The sequence below is a fragment of the Mugil cephalus genome, chromosome 18, assembly GCF_022458985.1.
Source record: "Mugil cephalus isolate CIBA_MC_2020 chromosome 18, CIBA_Mcephalus_1.1, whole genome shotgun sequence".
Classification (NCBI taxonomy): domain Eukaryota; kingdom Metazoa; phylum Chordata; class Actinopteri; order Mugiliformes; family Mugilidae; genus Mugil; species Mugil cephalus.
In genome coordinates, this window is record NC_061787.1 from 9,732,086 (window position 1) to 9,750,159 (window position 18,074).

Genomic DNA, 18,074 nt, shown 5'->3' on the forward strand with positions numbered 1-18,074 from the left:
TTTTATAGTTGACAACACTTCCGGGTTTAATGTGGCGTTCCCTTTTCAGTCGCAGGTTGATGACGTTCCGTTGTTGCTGACGCAGAGACGTTGGCCGCTGCCGCACAGGTGGCTCACATGCCAGAAAAACACCGACAGTCGTGTTAAAAGCAGGTTTTTTCATTTCTTCCGTCATGTCTTGGGTTAAAGCTGCGGCCTTAAGTGCAGACGATGTGTTCGACGAGAACGGAGACGAGCTTAATTTACAAAGTAGGGAGTGGGCGTCCAACATGAAGAGGAGAATCAAGGTAAAGTTGGCGTTAGCATACTTCACTCACTTAACTTAAAATGTGCTGTTGTGGCTCTCTTTCACCCAGTAATGTAGCAGCTTGTAGTATCTGCAAAGCTAAATGTTGGTGATTAATGTATGTGATTGAAATCTAAATCTAACGTTGTGGGCGTTGTTGTCAGGATGGTTATGTAGATGGTGCTGATGCCGGAGAGGAGGCCTCTCTTCCAGAGGGATTCGTCCTGGGATACAGAGAGGGAGCAGCTCAGACTGTGGCTGTGGGCCGACTTAGAGGAATCGTCAGGTAAAGCATGAGAAAACTAATCCACGTGTGATTCATAAAGTGACAGATGAATTTGTACTAATACTGAATTATATTAACTGTTGAATTCGGTTTTCAATTAATGTTATTTATAGGGCCCCAATATCAATACAAATTGCCTCAAGACGCTTTACAAAGACCTTGAGCAGAACCCAGCTCATATGGAGGGACTCATTTGCCTAAGGCTGGCTGGGTAGAGACACAAACGAGAGAACAGCAGGAGAAACAAGATAAACATCCATCTGTCATAGATACAAACATCTGACTAAAGCAAGCATGTAGACTCTAATAATACAAGACTTTAGTTATAGTTTTTCTGCATACTTCTATCTCCTTTTGTCTCTAAGTGCTTCAAGAGAAGAGAAAGGAATATTACTCTTCTGTGTTTAAACTAGTTAACTCTCACTTTACCACTTGTAATAGGATATTACATATTAACACTGCTACGTTTTAAAGGAGCCACAATTCACAGATGTTTTGCAAATCCTTCTCACCAGAATCACCATAATATAAATGACCACATGCTCTGGATTCCTTCGAGACGCCATGCACATTCAACACTAAATGTATTTTCGGTATGTTAATTTGAGAAGTTCTTCCTGCTTTTTCATCTAACAAAAGTTAATCACTGATTGATTTCACAGCCCCATAATGTCTCCCCGTCAGCACAAGTGTGAAGAGGTTGTGTTGTAGCTACATATTGTCCTTGATGATGTTGAGGGCTCCTCCTCCTGATAACACTGGTCCTGTAAATATCCTGTAGTGATGGGAAATCTCCTCTGGAAGTTAATTGTTCAGTTTTTAATGACACGCTGGAGAGTCTTCCTCTAATGACACACTCAACTCTACTTCTGTAAAAGAGATTTTGTCCATGGGGCCAGATTTCCTCAGCCATCTCAGTTGTTTTATGTATGTTTTATGTATGTTTCAAGAAATCCAAAGTTTTTTCCCTTCTTTGCGTCCTTCTGTATTTTTTCTTTTATTATAATCAGATATTTGGGGATATTTATTGATCTAGCACAGAAACATCATGACTCTCTTTTGTACTGGCTATTATTAAAGCCTCTTTCTGTCCAGCTCACAGTCACTCTGTGCCATTGTATGTGACACTGTTGCCTCTTTGTGTCTCATGTCACAGTGCTATATTGTGCTGGTGCCAGATCCAGCATCCAGAAGCCCCTGTCCCGGCCTCTGTGACTGACCTACTGCAGCAGGCGACGCAGCACGAGAATCAAATCCTAGACCGTATCAAGAATGAGTTGGAGAATCCTCCTCCCAGCGTGAGCACCGTCTCTGAGAGCATGGAGGATCTGGAGATGGGACAGGCGGATCCAGGCTGCTGTGGAGAGGGATGCAAAGAATCAAACTGCTGCAAAGCAGAAAAAATGGACATGGATGTTCATCAGCAGCCGCAAAATCTTTGCTCAGGGGCCAGTGACTGCTCCTCCAGCTCAAGTGAAAGCCTGAGCGTCCTCCTGCAGCGATGTGTGGACCTAGTAACAGAGCTGGGACTACCTCAGGAGATGATCAGTCACATACAGGAGCTGAACAACATGTAGTGGTCAAAACTGCAAGGGAACTCGATTAAAACGTGTTCAAATGACGATGACTTGACTGAGCAGTGAAAAAGGATTTAGTATGATTTTTTTTTTTCATTTGATGTACATATAATGTAAAATATAATCTTGAATTTTTGTATTTTCATATTTTCTTCCAAGATATTTTGAAAATAAACACAAGCTACCTACAACATATTTACAATGTTTTGAAATGTGAACGGCAATATGATCTCTTATTTAGTGGTCACTGAAGCACTGTCTATAAAATTCCCCATTTTAAAGTAAAACTGAACAAAGACATCACTATAAACTTTTAAAAAATCCATTTATAGATTTAATGTATTTACTGTTTTGTATTCCGTCACTACACTACCAGTATAATAAGTCTGTTGAGAGAATTTTCCTGTAATGTATAGCAAATGTTAAAACTACATAATCAAAAATGTCTGTAAAGTGGTAATTTGCTTCAATCTTTCAATTATTTCCTGTCATTTAGGGACTAAATCAGTTTATCTCTAGAATTTCTATCAGATTCCTATCACGCTTCAAGTGATCACGTGAACGCAGCCAAGCCCACGACGTACAGTGCTGTGACGTCACGCGCTCGGACCGAGCCGTGACCTGGTGCTCTACTCCGGCTAAGCTAGAGCTTCTCGCCGACACATGTTCCGCATCAAACACAGCAAACACCCGCTTTTAATGAAATGGGCCGTGTCAAGCGGTAACGGCGCAGTCATAAGAGAAGCTGAAGGTCGCGGCTGCATCGATTTTAATGAGCGGCTGTCACTCTTTAGTAGCACATGTTTGTATCTTAAGTTTAACGCAGCTAGCTGGCTAGCTAGCGAGCTAACCAGAAGTGAAACAAAAACAGAAGCTATATGACAGAAAGCCTGCGGAGTTCGACTTCAACAAGACCAAAACAAGGTACGTTTGCTTGTCATGTTTACGTGTTTATATTAAACTGTCAGCCCAAGAAACAACTGTAATTATTAACGCTACTTATTTATTTTGTATCGGCTTTAATAATTCGGTGTAACTGTATTTCTGCACTAAACGTATACAGTACAATGTCAAAATGAGGCCTCAAACAGGAGTTTTATTTATAGGAGTTATCCCCACTACATTACTATTATTTTTAAATTTATTTATTCCTTGCTGTATTGTGATGCCAACCAAAATAGTGTTGTTTTGGGTGTATCAATAAATGTTAACCACACATCGCGATCATGTAATAGTCTGTAGACCTCCTGATGGTGTTTAGTGAACACGTTTGGTCAATTTTAAGTCAAATATAATTCCAGATCAGAGACTTCAGGACAAAAATACTATGGGGGCATCGTGTTGGCTATCATCTATAAGTCACACAGGAAGCTTTTGAATTGTGCATTCAGTCATGTTGGACATTCAGACTTTAGGTATCAGTACTTCAATGAATCATGCATGTGTCTGCTTCTTGGCTTTACCAGCAACGTGACCCCCTTCATCATGGATCCCTGAGACCTTCGGGCTCCAGCGGCTCATCAGGTCGCTCGTGGGGTGTTTCGGACTACAGGCCAACGTTCAGCCCCGCCACCTGCGTGACCTCCCTTGAAGAGGGGGCGAGCCGATGGGGAACTGTTGCTGTGGCTCTCAAAGTCCCTGCGGCAGCGCTGAAGAAAGCCGGGGTTTGCTGAACGATGAGCAGAAGGCCACCGTGGGCACAAGTGAACCGGTAGTGGTTGGCACTTGTGCCACTGAAGAAGAGAATGATATGAGGTAAAAAAAAAAAAAATAGATTTTTTTTTTTTTAAGTTTAGATTTAAACATTCTTATAACTCAAAGCTAATCTTGGCCTTAAACGAAGTCACAAACTGCCAGAGAATACGAAAAAAACAAAATGAGTAAATTTCCCCCTGTGGCTTCGCGTAGGATGAGTTACGATGGACAGGGGAACTTCCAAAGGGCAAGCATTTGCAGCTTTTGATGCACTAATGGGAAAGCTGTACCAACCAGCCATAACATTATGACTGGTCAAAATAACCAGTGAAGTGAACGCTTACTTCATTATCAGTCAGTGGGTGTGATACATTAGACAGCACAGTTGATCACCTTTGGTGTTAAAGGTGCACTTGACTTGCAACGATGTTCAGTTGCTGGTATGTGTCAATCCCAGCACCCAGTTTTCTCAGAAGAATGTTACATAATGCGTGTTATTCACTGGTTGGTGGTTTCATGTTCTGGCTGATGGGTGTAGGTTTCCACCTACATACAGACTGAATCACGAACCATCGTCTGTCATCTGTCGTCACACGTCTGTTTGTGTTCCCGGTCATTAAAAGGGCTCTGTTAGAGTTTTAATATGTGTTTTAAAGGCTGCTTTTGTTTAGTTCTGTGACTTTGCTAATTCACTGTTCTTCGCTGTTGTGTCGCTTAGGAGAAACACGGAGGATAATCGGGAGAAGCAGAGTGCTGAGAAGGGGGAATCCAGCAACACTCAGGGAAATGGACCCTTGCAGGAGGAAAGCATTCGAAATAAAACGACGCCCCACGAAGTGTCTGAAAACGGCACCAGAGCACAAAACAAAGATGAAACCCCTGCTCATAGTGGACAAGCTGAACAAGCTGAACTTCTGCACTGCACTTTAAACTCTCTGCCGAAAGTGGGATGGTTGGATGCGAAACCAGAAGAAGAAAATCCAGCCTCAGAGAAGGACAGAAACCCAGGTGGATGCTTGCCAACAGCTGAGCTGGTCTGCGCCGACAACCGTACCGACACAAACACAGAGCACACGACAGTGAGTGCTACTCTTCATGATCATGAAGAAGAAGAAGAAGAAAAAGCACCTACCGCAGTTACTGTTTACAACGTCGCAGCCAAGCCATCGGAGGAGACTGCTCAAAATAATGAGGTGTTATCCGCGCCAAACGCTCAGCTGGCTGAAGCAGCAGATCCGATGTCGTCCATTTTTGTGGTCCGTGAGGAGACCAAAACAGAGCCTCAGAGCTGGTAAGTGACAACAATCATGAAATATGGCTTATTTGTTTATGTCTTTCACTACTTTGATGTCTTTATATTTTAGAGTAAACTGTAGAGAGTATGCATTGACGTCACTGCCATCCAGGCCGTGCTCCACAGAGCGGCAAAAACACGGTGAAATGTATCAGTAAATACAGGGAGACCGGGAAAAAGTTAGATAAAATTAAGGACAATTGGATTCAACAATGATCCAAACAAAGTAGTATGGGTTTGGAAAAGTGGATTAGCTTCAGTTTCAGCTCGTTTTTGTTCATTTCAGTTATGGTAAATGTACCATATGTAAATATTGCCATTATAGTTTATTGTTATTTATTGTTGGAACTGAAATAGTTACTGTCGGCCGTAACTACGTCAAAACAACAACATCCACAAACTTATCTGACAGCCCTCCAGAACGTAACTTAAGAAGTAACTTATCAAACTTCATCAAAAAATACAGCATAAATGAATATTACCTGACACTAAATGTGAACCACAACAGCAGGTTTCTGTGCTTGGATTCCAGTTGTTTCTTCGTAATGCAGCGATCCATTTATATCCATTTATATCCATTTTCTTTGAGTTTTGTGAGCCTGTAAAAATATATCTCTGTCTGCTTTTCAAACCTGTTACAGTCACAGCTCCTCCTCATTTTTTTAATTAAGTTTTACAGTTTAGATGCTATTAAAGCCTATGATTGAAACTAATGCTGGTTTTCTCCATGCGTAACTGTCACTTTTTGCCACTCAGTGGCCGTAACCACGGAGGCTTCCACTTCCACTGTGACGTCACGTGCCCTCTATACTCACTTGCCAAAATATTAGGTACACTAGTGCAACTAATGCATAAAAGTTTTGCACTAAATCTGCCTTCGTGGTGGTTATAAGGTTCACTTGAAACGACTGTTAAACTGTATAAAAATAAATACTGACGTGTTTTTGTTATTTAGCATGACCAGATGATTTGTACAAACCATTGTCTCCAACATGTAAACACTGCTCTCTCAGTTATTTTTATCAAATGTTTAGTATCATAACTTTCATTAAGCTAACATTTAATGCAGGACTTTTATATTAGAATTCATTTTCACTAGTGTACCCAATGAACTGACTGGAGGTTATGAATTAACGAATAAATGAGGTCAGAAACATCAGGAACAACCGAACTAAACATTTCTATCTCACTAGATGCCACGGAGAATGAAGAGTGGAAGACTAACTTTATATTTACTTTTTTGGACGATTCGTTTTGTTTGCTGTTCCAAGGTCACCATCTTTTAAATCATTAATCTCACCTCTGTTTATATTACGTCTGCGTGGTGTTGCTAAATCAGCGATCAGGACCGTTTCACATTTCATTACCATGATGGATTTAATGGACATTTTCTTTAATTTCTAAAATCTGAAATATGATGAGAGCTGTAAACTGTTTATCTGTTGAATGCTATTATGCACATGTTTATATGCTATACATTGATTATAAATTCTTGTCATCGATGTGCGTCCAGTCCCGTTACAGATAATTCAGACGGCAGCCGCTCTCCAGTGTGCAGGGAGGTCGATCCTGCGGACGTAAACAGCCGTGATGTGTCTCAGTCTTCTCCTGGACTGGAGCCGAATGAACCTGTCCACAGCCGTGAGGAATGGTCTGCTAGCGATGTCCAGCAGCCACAGACCACAGCTCCAGCAGACGCCAGCGAGAGGTCAGTAGGTTCAGAGAATGTGACACCAAAACAAGACACTTGTTTACATAAACTGGGAACTTGTTGTGACCACAAGGGGGCGAAATGCTACCACTCGTATCATCAAAACTGGCTTCCTGTTGTATGCTTTTCCTTCAATATTTTACCAATTAGCGGAATTTTTCCAATTCTCAAAAGGGGATTTAAATAGTACATTTACTAGAACACAAGTTTAAATCTTATAATTCAAACGTAGACGTGTTCTCTCTCCAGCTCGGATCTCACTCCAGAGTCGGATCCCAAGCGTACGACTGCAACTTTGAGAGAGGTCACTTCCTTCAAACCGGATGTTGGGGAGGAAGAGAAGCCAAACGTGCAGGACAAAGAAGAAGATGTTCCTGGAGTAAAAGAGAATGATGGGATGAAGGTAGCGGAGGTGGAGAAAGGAGAGGTGGCGAGTGCTCCCACAGAGGCCGAGGCTGAATCTGGGAAAGATGCTGAGATCCGGGAGATGGGTGAAAAACAGGAAGAGCCGCCCGGAAGCCCCGTCACAGGTGGCAAAGCTGAGTCTGAACCTGCCGCAGAGGGAGAAGAAGATCTGGATAACAGGTCTGTAAACTTGTTTGTGCAGCAAGACACTAAAGATACAACACAGGAAGGAAATGTTTAAAAGTGTTGCTGGTTGTAATCTGAGTACACCACAGAGACACACATAACTCACAGAGTTGTTTATTGTGTGATTAAAGTATAAAGTTTCTGCTGGGAAAAAAAAACAAACAGGGTCCAGGATGCTGAGGAAGTTCTTTTATGCATATAACAAGGATGCTCTTTGGAAAGGGACATAAATAGGCTTTTTATGTTTTTTCTAGCTCGAAAAAACATAACAAGCCTTTGTTAAGGTGGTTGTTACATAACGAAACGGTTTAAAACACACTAAAGTAGTAAAAGAAAAAAACAGACGCTGGGATACAACCCTTCTTCAGGGTGTGTCTTCAGGGTATAAAGTTACTCTTTGTGTGTGGATATTTTCTTGTCAACAAAATACGTGACACGCAAATAGTGGTTCTGAGCACTAGACAACGACGGGTCTGTCCGAAAACATTTCAGCTTTACTGACAACACCGACTTCAATGAGTAGAAGAATTTGGCAAAGGCGGACGGTGCTGCCCACGTCAATTTTGTCTCCATTAGTTAGTTAGAGAATCTGTCCCCTATAAACTGGAGGGCTGCTGATATGAATCCTATTTACATTCCTTGAGCTAAACAGCTGTTATCCTAAAACTGCACCCTGGGCACCTTGTCTGACTTCGCACCGTTCCAAATATGTCGACTAGTACCTTGCGTGTGCTTACATGTACTTGACCAATAAAGTTGATTTACATGTACACCTTTCCACCTTTCCTAGAAAGAGAGAAACAATCAGATCCAGAGTTTTTAGGAGCTAATAGTTTCACTGATTGGTCTGTTTAATCTCTGTAATTCTGTTCTGATTGAGGTGGTTACATGAGGCACTTTACTAGTTGTATTTCCCAGCTTAATCTGTCTCTCCATACTGTCTGACTTCCTTGACTGATGTCATAAATAGTCTGGGAAGAGAAGGTAAATTTATTGTTGTTTTGCTCAGACTGGTTGTTTCTGTTTCCTCTTCAGTGAAGAAGACCTGTACAGAGGAGCCGAGGAGTTGTCTGCGTGTCACAGTGATGAACCAGAACCACTGTCCGAGTCAGAAACTAAATGTGAGTGAATCCTTCACACCTCCATCATTAATGATTTGAAACGTGAACGGTTGTGCTGTTGTTCTGTCCATCGTCTCACCTTTCACACCTCCGTCTCTCTCTCTGGTTCAGGTTTAAAGTTAGAGGACAGATGCAGTTTGGACCCGGCGGTGGACATTCTGTATTACAGCGAGAGAGAGTGGAAAGGAAATACGGCCAAAAGTGCTCTCATTAAAAAGGTCGGTTCTTTATAGCTCCTGGGAAAAGGTGTTGCAGATTAAAGCCAGTTGTTGTTTTTCCTCCTTTCTTAATAAATGGCTTCCTGTGTGCTGCTGCTGCTGCAGGGTTATAAAGAGATGTCCCAGAGGTTTGGCAGCGTGAGGAGAGTGAGGGGAGACAATTATTGTGCCCTCAGAGCCACGCTGTTCCAGGTGTTGTCCCACACCACCAAGCTGCCTGTGTGGCTGCAGGACGACATTGTTATGGTAAATTTTCACTTCCATGTAGTAGGTGACTATTGGCTGAGCCCCAGCCTTAGATCTAAGCCATACAATTCTTATTTAATCAAAAATTATCATTTCTGGTGCATTTAACTGGTTAAACGACAGGAGGAGTTGAAAATGCTCACTTTAAATCTGTTTGGGTTGCGTCATTTTCAAAAACAGCAACAAGTTCATTTTAATTTGTACAGCTTCAGATCACAACACAAGTCATTTAAGGTTATTTTACCTATAGAACCGGTCTATGCCCTGTTCTTTTATTAACAAAAAAAAAACTAAAATGCCTTATGTTACTCATCTAATTTATAGAGGGTATGCACGTGACATCACAGCCAGCGAGGTCTCCATGGTTACGGCAACTGAGTGGCAAAAAGTGGCAGTTGAACATGGTGATTAGTAGCATTAGTTTGAAACATAGGCTTTAATAGCGTCTAAACTGTAAAATTAATTTAAAAAATGCAAAGAGCTGTTGTGCGACTGCAATCCAGGCACCGAAACATGGTGTTGTGGTTCACATTTAGTGTCAAGTAATATTAATTTATGCTGTATTTTTTTATGAAGTCATACCTTAAGGTACTTCTTAAGTTACGCTCTGGAGGGCTGTCAGATAAGTTTGTCGACGTTGTTGTTTTGGTGTAGTTACGGCCGACAGTAACTATTTCAGTTCCAACAATAAATAACAACAAACTGAATATTTGTGATCACTCCTCGTCATCCCTTTAACGTCCAGTCAGAGGCTACAGTATTGTCTGGCTAATGTTACTTCTCGGTAAAGCTCTTACCATCAGCATCTTTTACTTACACTACATTTATCATAATTGAAATGACCTAAAACTACCTGAAACTGAGGCTAATCCACTTTTTCATATCCACACTAGTTCGTATAGATCGTTGTCGAGTTCAATTGTCCTTAATTTGATCTGATAATCCACATTTTTCCCGGTCTCTGTGTATTTACTGATAAATTTCACATGTTTTTGCCACTCAGGGGGGCGTGGCCTCAGGTGGCAGTGCGATCAATTCATACCCTCTATACATCAACATGTCGTGTCTCTCTCTACACGGTCGCATGTTCACTATTCTCCTCTAATCTCTGTATCGCGCACGGCAAAGCTCTGCCCAAACGCACAGACGCACACACAGAGACGGCGTGTTGGAAAATATGTCGCACCAACCTCCTGACGAATAGACACAACACTGAACGGCTGCAAAGGCCTTGACTCATTGTCTGTGTCTGTGGCCCTAGTTTTTTTGGGCTCTCCTGCAGTGCTACTAGTGGAACGATGACTACAAACTACCGGCACCTGTTGGTATGAAACGGTATTTGCTTTCACGCCGGTCTAGAACATACTGTATGTTCCAGTTGTCCCTTTGGCTGTAGTCTTTGTGGTGTGATGAAGCGGTGTCACAGTCGGTAGCTGTTTAATATCAGCTTGCTGTCTATATCTTAATGGTCATAATTAACTAATTACTGGTAAGAGCCACTTAAAGTAATGTGAGGTTCTCGCTATATGTGTGTCTCAGCTTTTAAAGGACTTTAATATTTGTTTACATCTTCAAAATATAGACGCTGTATGTTTTGCTTACATTTCCAGACAGTGGTCTGACCTTGAGCGGGAACTGACTGTACTGAATCACTGTTGTCAGTGACTGAATCAGTAGCTTTCAGTTCCTCTCAGCCAAGGGCACTGTCGTCAGGTCTGTTGTGATTCACTGCGATTCCTTGTTAAATCTTAATCTGTCCTAAGTAACGGGCTGCTGAGCTGTTAACCTTGCGCACAGAGGTGGTAAATTTTGGGCCAAAAGAAAACTGCTGCAATAAAAACCAAACACATGAACATATGAACAAAGATTTAGATTCAGATTCAGAAAAAAAATAAATAAATTGTTCCCATTGGCCAATTTAAGGCACAAGTGAGCAGCACGACGTGCAAGTACAAGACATTCAGGAACAAAAAAACAAAAAATAGAACAATGCAAAGTATATACAAATAATTATACCATAACAACTATCAACGTTACAACTATCCGAACCATAAACCGTGTGTGTTTCTTCCTGTGTTCCCATTTCGTTTACATTTGTCATTTCTGTTTCTTTTAACATCCACTGATTCGCTAAGTTGTCCATCCAGTCAGAGTGGTCTCTCTCAGTAATGCACTCCAATCCCACTTCAAGATGAATCGGCTAAAAAGCCACGATAGGGATCAGGCCGCTCGTAATGGTGCCAACACCCTGCTAAAACTTGAACGACAGATACTCGGCAACAGCCCAACTTTGGCAAACGGACGACCACCGTCTCGACCAAGGAAGAATTAACGACGTTCTAAATGACAAACACCTACTCGCATAAGACTGAATAAAACAGAAAGAAACTAGAACTGTTGACACAGCTGTCGTCATCCCGAGCGATCTTAAAATCTTAATTCTTTGTGTTTACAGCTGCCGAAGCAACTGGAGGCCCAGGAAGGGCTGATAAGTCAGTGGACATTTCCTGGAGAGTGCCTGCAGGGAGATGGGACTGGAGATGCCGCACAGCAGCTTAAAAGCTACATGGAGCTTCTTCGAAATAAGGTACAGACTGCAGATGTGCGCAGCGGCGTAGAAATTACACACAGTGAGAAAGTATTTTAAAGACACAGCACGGGTGGACCACAGTTCTATTTTTGTGCTGCCCGTAGACACTGGTAGTATTGATATTCATCTACAGAGGTTTTTGGAGGTGATTGCTACCATATGTTAAAGGGAGGTCGTTTTTAAAGGCTGCGCGGCGTCATTAAGTCGATCCTTTACGGCCCGGTCGCTCTGTAAGGGATCAGGAGGCAGAGATAGACCCTCATTCTCAAAAGAAACTGTTAAAGGCGCAGTGACTCGTTACTTTAACAGTAAGGGCCCCGGAGAAGACTTTATAGTCGGTGACTGACGCTAAAAGGTTGAGGAGTTCTGGTGCATACTACACATGTTTTTGTAAAAGTCAGACCTCTGTTGCTTTATGGGTCATGGAGCTATGTGCCGGTTGCATACCTGACATTATTGGCGCCATACAGCTGCACTCAGAATAGACTCTATTTTGTTGTCCTGGTCTCTGCTGTACTTGCAGTAATGTATATATGTGTGGGGAGGGAAAATACCGCACTATACAAAAGCTCTTCAGTGAATAAATCAGGGATGGGGTGTTTGAAGCTCCAGCTGTACATTACCCATGAAAGCCTCTTTATTTAACACATGATCCCTGGACGTAAGTCAGTAATCAAATCTGCTAGTTCATGTATGTTTCCATTTATGTGCATATTCAGTTCAGGTGACCCACTGACCTAATTACTGAAGGAGCAGCTTGCTACGAATTAAGCTGTTTAAATGTTAAATAATACTTAGATTTCCTTTAGATTTGCTCATGGTAGTCAGAGGATTGAATCCCTCACATATTTTATCAGCTGTGTAGTGCATCCAGAAAGTATTCACTTATTTTTTCCACACTTACAGCTGTATCCCATAAATGAATTCAGTTATTTTTTTCCCAGAAATGTTACACACAGTAGACCTTAATGACAATATGAAACAAGTTATTTTTGAGAATTTTGCAAATTTCTTAAAAATAAAAAACTTAAGAATTCACATAAGTATTCGCAGCTTTTGACATGAAGCTCAAAATTGAGCTCAGGCACATCCTGCTTCCACTGATCATCCTTGAGCTACAGCTTAATTGGTAAATTCAGTTCACCTGTCTGTATAAGGTCCCACTGTTGACAGTGCATGTCAGAGCACAAACCAAGCATGGAGTCAAAGGTCTGTAGACCTCAGAGACAGGATTTCCTTGAGGCACCGACCTGGGGAAGGGTACAGAAAGATCTCTGCTGCTTTAAAGATCGTAATTAGCACAGTGAATCTGTAAATGGAAGAAGTTCTGAACCGCTACGACTTCCTATGATGGTCACTCTGTAAGAGTTCTTCTGTGGAGAACCATCCAGAAGGAATCCCCCAATCAGCCCAGTTTAGTAGAGTGTTTAGACAAAAGCCACTCCTTAGTAAAAGGCACACTGCCTGCCTAGAGTTTGCCAAAAGGCACTTAAAGGACTCTTAGACCATGAGAAACAAAATTCTCTGGTCTGATGAGACAAAGATTGAATTCTTTGGCCTGAATACCAGGCGTCATGTTTGAAGTAAACTAGGCGCCGCTCATCACCAGTTCAGTACCACCCCTACAGTAAAGCATGGTGGTGGCAGCATCATCCTATAAGGATTGTTTTCAGTGGCAGGAGCTGGGAGACTAGTCACAGCAGAGGGAGTGATGAACGCAGCAATCTGCAGAGACATCCTGGATGAAAACCTGCTCCTTCTTGACCTCAGACTGGGACGACGACTCTAAGACACACAGCCAAGATATCAAAGTAGTGGCTTCAGGACAACTATGAATGTCCCCGACCGGCCCAGCCACAGCCGAGATTTGAATTCGTTTGAACGTCTCTGGAGAGATCTGAAAATTGTTGCGCATCAACACTTGCCATCTGACCTGAAGGAGTTTAAGAGGTGCTGCAAAACGAATGGACAAAACTGCCCAAGGATGGGTGGTAATAAGCTTGTTGCATCATATTCAATAAGAAATGAGGCTGTAATTGCTACCAAATTGTGCATCAACAAAGTATTGAGCAAAGGCTGTGTTTTTTGCAAAAATGGACTGGACAAAAAAAAAAAATGTGGAGAAAAGTGGAGCACTGTGAATACTTTCCACATGCACTGTACTGTAACTATGCCTACTGGTTAGCATGAGCAATTACGGAACAATGCTGACTCACCAGCTCTCCAGTATATATACTTAGACAAGTCTGACCCATAGGCTATTGATCTTGTTTAAGAGTATAATCCAATAAGAGCAGAACACAAAACATATTTTGTCAGATCAAGAAGTAGAATTAGGTAATTGTAGGTAAATGTTTTCATTTGGCACACGAGTTAAAAGACCTGACGAATGATTAAAGTAGTGGAGTAAATGTATGTCTATTTTAGGGTTTATTCAGCAAAACGTGGAGGTTCTGCTGAATGATTTAACATGACCTTTCTCAAGCTGGTGGTATTATATTTTGCTAAACAACCTCATTCCTCTGACGTCTCCAGTGGCAGGCAGCAGTGGACTGTGGCTCTACTGCAGAGCGGCAGCAGCTTTGCGAGCAACTGTTCCTGGGCGGTGAAGAGGAGCTCGGGCTGCTGGAGGCGCTCAAACTGCTGATGCTGGCCAGAGCGGTGGAGCTGCACGGCTGCATGCAGAGCGGAGAAGACGTCCCTCTCTTCTGCTGGCTGCTGTTTGCTCGGGACTCGTCCGACTGTCCACAGTCCTTCCTCTCCAACCACCTCAGCCACGTGGGCCTCACCGCCGGGCTGGAGCAGGTGAAGCAGAGAAACCAAGTGCTCCTCTTTCAGATCTTTAGAGTAAACAACGCTGCTGGGATTTTCTCACCATCTCTGAGCAGTAATTTTTTGCTACATAAACAATTGTCATGCTGAGCGACAAAATGAAACAGCAATTAAAATTCAATGCCATGTGCATTATAATTTAATAATCTGAGACACACACAGAAAAACATGTTGACACTTGCTGCTTTTTGTTATTGAGCTGTCGTACCTCTGTGTGATCAGCCCCAGGGGTGAGGCGGTTTCAGGAAGGACAAGCTGCACCGATTCAAAATTGTATTTTCGGGATTATATTTCAAGCTTTTACAAGCACAGTGACAGGACAAGACTTGACCCATAAATCTCTAGTGCTAGATGAGCTGATTAAACATCATGCTGTTTGAGTTCCTCTGTAACCCTGCAATTATCTACCTCTTTTTGTGCAGGTAGAGATGTTCTTGCTGGGCTACGCCTTGCAGTGCACCATTCAAGTTTACAGACTGTACAAGGCGGACACAGAGGAGTTTGTCACCTACTACCCAGACGACCATAAGGACGACTGGGAGTCTGTGTGCCTCGTCACAGAGGATGACCGCCACTACAATGTGCCGGTCGCAGAAGCTGCAGAACTCCACAAGGAGACCCCCTCCAGCTGACTGCAGCTGTAGAGAAACCTCCTGCCATACAAACACCCCTCAGGTCGATCGAGATGAACAGATCTACGCCAACTAAAGGAATAGTTTTGGTAAATATGCTTGCTAGCTTGTTAAATGTTAGATGAATGGATTGACACAGCCTGCAGTTGGTTAGCTTAGCTCAAACAGCGGAAGTGAAGGGGAAAAACTAGCCTGGCTGTGCTCTAGCTTAAGGCGCATTTCCACTAGCACGATACGGCACAGCACGGCATGGTACGACTCGACATAACACGGCTGCGCGAAACTGCCGTGACGTCATTTACACCGCGCCAAGCCACGCGCAAAACCGGAAGACCGAAACAGCAACAACAACAGACAAGAGTACACAAGCTGCAAAAAGACGACGTTTTAAGGGTAAGCTAATGGTTGCTAATGCTAGGTCAATCGGTCAATCAGCTGACGTTACGTTTTAGTATCGCTTCGTATCGCCTGAAACCAGGACTGAGGCGATACTAAAATAGTACGTGGTAGCAGGTGCTACATGCTAGTGGAAACACGCAAATACCGTGCTGTGCCGTGCCGGTGGAAATGCGCCAGTAGAGAAATCCGATCATGTCTTGTTTCTTTATCCATTCAAAAAAAGTGTTGAATGACACACTGTAGAATATGACCTGGGTTTGGCCAAATGAAGATCTGTATCTCTAATTCATATTAAATGTCAGCAAAGCTGATTAGCTATTAATTATTGCGTCATCTTTCTCTCAAAATAGACAGCTGTTTTGGTTTTTGGACAGACAAAAGCTAACAGTTTCCCCCTCTTTCCTGTCTTTGTGCTAAGCTAAGCTAACCATCTCCTGACTGCATCCTCATACATCCAACTCTCTGCCAGGAAGCTAATAAGCATGTCACAAAGCGTTGACCTTTTCCTTTAAAAATATGCTGATTTGAGACCCTGTACAAGATGCGGTTTACACGTCCTTGTGCACACTGTACTGTATAGAGTTTTCTATTTGGGTGTATGTGTACATATCTGAGATTCTGGATCCTCTCAGTTTGATGCAGATTTAATTTACTGAGTGTAAAAACCTACATTTTTCTTTCTAGGGTTCTGATCAAGACACAGTTGAGCTGCCAATAGTGCCAAAAAAAGATTATCAGGACAGTGTTTACACGTGTTTACACTGGACTTTAGGCACTTTGTGTGTTAATTTATTGATTTAGATTGTGTCAGAAATGCATTTGAAACTTTTTAAGTGTGACAGAAGTGAAACATGAGTTAGTCTATGAAGGGTTTGACGACGTATCGGGTTTAACAACAGCTGATGATCGGAAGACTTGGAAGATTAATGGAGCCTCTGTGTCAGAGGCGTGATTTGTGATGGTCTGTTTGTGTGTGTTTCGCAACCATGTGTGTGTGTTAAACTCAATGTGTAACATGTTGCCTTTAACCAAGCTGTTATGAGGGGAAGAAACGTGTCGATGTTGCTGCAGATACCGGCAACAATGCCAAACACTAGCCACTTGATTCAGAAGAAGAGGCACGCTTGGTCCTCCATGTTGCCTTAGAAATAATGCACAATAAGAATGAATGTTGGTAATTTAGTGGTAAGAGGCCATTTCCTTGACCCAATTCCAGACCAGGTAAATGTGGTACGTTAACAGTAAAATATTGATTATGCCATTTGCAGGAATGCTCTTGCTTTGTCTGTTTTGGATGGTATTTAAATAAAGTTAATTTTTGGAAGTTTGGAAAAGTCTCTAGAAAAGTTAATTTTGGGTAAAAAAGCTCAAAATATTAAATTTTTTTCTGTAAATGTTGTGTTGGTCCACTATCACTGGCCAAATTAGCTAACAAAATGAAGACTGTCACACTTCTACAAAAGTCGTTAATTTACAGTATGAAGCAGCAGCCTCTGCAAGAAAAATAAAGCCACTGTGGAAGCGCCAAAATCTGCAGGTCATCAGTGCCCAGTGGTAACATGCCCAACTTGACAACAAAAATAAACACGTTTACAGCCTTGAACTAAAGAATGATGTGTGCTGCTTTCCACACTACAAAGCACCAAAAGATACAAAGTGGATGGCTACAATGTTGCTGAGGCGATTGTGGTCATTATTGGTGACATAATCAGGCCAAATGAACGCATTAAATTGGATGACGTGTCGCAGGTTCAGTGGACCATCAAAAAACAGTTGAAGCCAGATTGATTTTGATACGCAGTGCCTTACGACTGTCGCATAGCAGTCGGGCATCAGCGTGATGCTTCAGATCACTCGTTTGCAGCTTTTGGCTCGATTGCTGTGTGGGCAGCATTAGCAACTTTCCCCAAGGCGGGAATGACTAGTGTCTCCACTCTGAGCTTCAAAACCAGTGAGGGAGACAGCGTTTGGATCAAGTTTAGATCCCTTCATGGCCCACGTCACTGTGACGTCACGTCTTTAGCTACGTCAACAGAGGGAAGCTCGAGGCTAACACTGTCACGAAAATGTCATCTTGTTGTAAACTGAAAAAGCAGAAACACTAAGTTGAAGGTTTATCGCTTACCAGCCACTGTCAGTTGAAGACAATTAAAAGAAACAACGCTAGTGTTTGACGCACACACTTGATATCAGCTGAGATTAACGTGTAATTTTTCATCAGGTTCAGCCTGGATAACGTTATGTGTTAGACTAAATTATGACTGAAATTACAGTGAGTTGATCATTATTGGGGGATTCTTGTTACATATTAATGCTATTGCTAACCGACAGGAAACAAAACGTTAGTTGTGTTTCAGTGTCCAAGCAGAAGTTGCATTGACTATGTTACCAGGTGGAGACACTTCACTTGATAAAGACAGCCCAGACTTCGTCCCCTCTGTGTCCTCCTTTTGTCAAAACGTCCACCCCGCGAGTTTGAGTGTAGGTGTCGGTGAATGTTGTCCCATTAGTCAGAGTCAACTATTTAAAGTAACGCCCCTGGTTTCAGGGAGTGAGTGTATTAATATATTCTCTAAAATATGCGTTTTCCTCATCC

At 42.3% G+C, this 18,074-nt stretch overlaps 2 protein-coding genes and 1 long non-coding RNA gene across 3 annotated transcripts; 2 read left to right on the forward strand and 1 right to left on the reverse strand.

Moving 5' to 3' along the window:
- Positions 1-2,344, forward strand: otulina (OTU deubiquitinase with linear linkage specificity a). The gene is made up of 3 exons (XM_047567757.1): positions 1-287; positions 451-572; positions 1,729-2,344. The coding sequence occupies exons 1-3, from the start codon at positions 174-176 to the stop codon at positions 2,147-2,149; spliced, it is 657 nt and encodes a 218-aa protein (XP_047423713.1). The 5' UTR covers positions 1-173; the 3' UTR covers positions 2,150-2,344.
- Positions 2,345-3,729: 1,385 nt separating this feature from the next.
- LOC124995414 lies at positions 3,730-16,807 on the forward strand. The gene is made up of 10 exons (XM_047567754.1): positions 3,730-3,904; positions 4,563-5,135; positions 6,652-6,846; positions 7,099-7,434; positions 8,476-8,561; positions 8,673-8,779; positions 8,885-9,025; positions 11,481-11,612; positions 14,151-14,420; positions 14,870-16,807. The coding sequence occupies exons 1-10, from the start codon at positions 3,756-3,758 to the stop codon at positions 15,077-15,079; spliced, it is 2,199 nt and encodes a 732-aa protein (XP_047423710.1). The 5' UTR covers positions 3,730-3,755; the 3' UTR covers positions 15,080-16,807.
- LOC124995418 lies at positions 3,753-5,894 on the reverse strand. The gene is made up of 3 exons (XR_007110703.1): positions 5,621-5,894; positions 4,977-5,132; positions 3,753-3,882 (listed from the first exon to the last, which is right to left on the reverse strand). It is a non-coding gene; the product is annotated as an uncharacterized LOC124995418 (long non-coding RNA).
- Positions 16,808-18,074: the final 1,267 nt, after the last annotated feature.

Coding starts and splice junctions, on each gene's coding strand:
- otulina (XM_047567757.1), top strand. CDS start 174: ATGTCTTGGGTTAAAGCTGCGGCCTTAAGTGCAGACGATGTGTTCGAC. Junction 288..450: donor ACATGAAGAGGAGAATCAAG/GTAAAGTTGGCG, acceptor CGTTGTTGTCAG/GATGGTTATGTAGATGGTGC. Junction 573..1,728: donor CGACTTAGAGGAATCGTCAG/GTAAAGCATGAG, acceptor CTCATGTCACAG/TGCTATATTGTGCTGGTGCC.
- LOC124995414 (XM_047567754.1), top strand. CDS start 3,756: ATGGGGAACTGTTGCTGTGGCTCTCAAAGTCCCTGCGGCAGCGCTGAA. Junction 8,780..8,884: donor AAAGTGCTCTCATTAAAAAG/GTCGGTTCTTTA, acceptor CTGCTGCTGCAG/GGTTATAAAGAGATGTCCCA. Junction 14,421..14,869: donor TCACCGCCGGGCTGGAGCAG/GTGAAGCAGAGA, acceptor CTTTTTGTGCAG/GTAGAGATGTTCTTGCTGGG.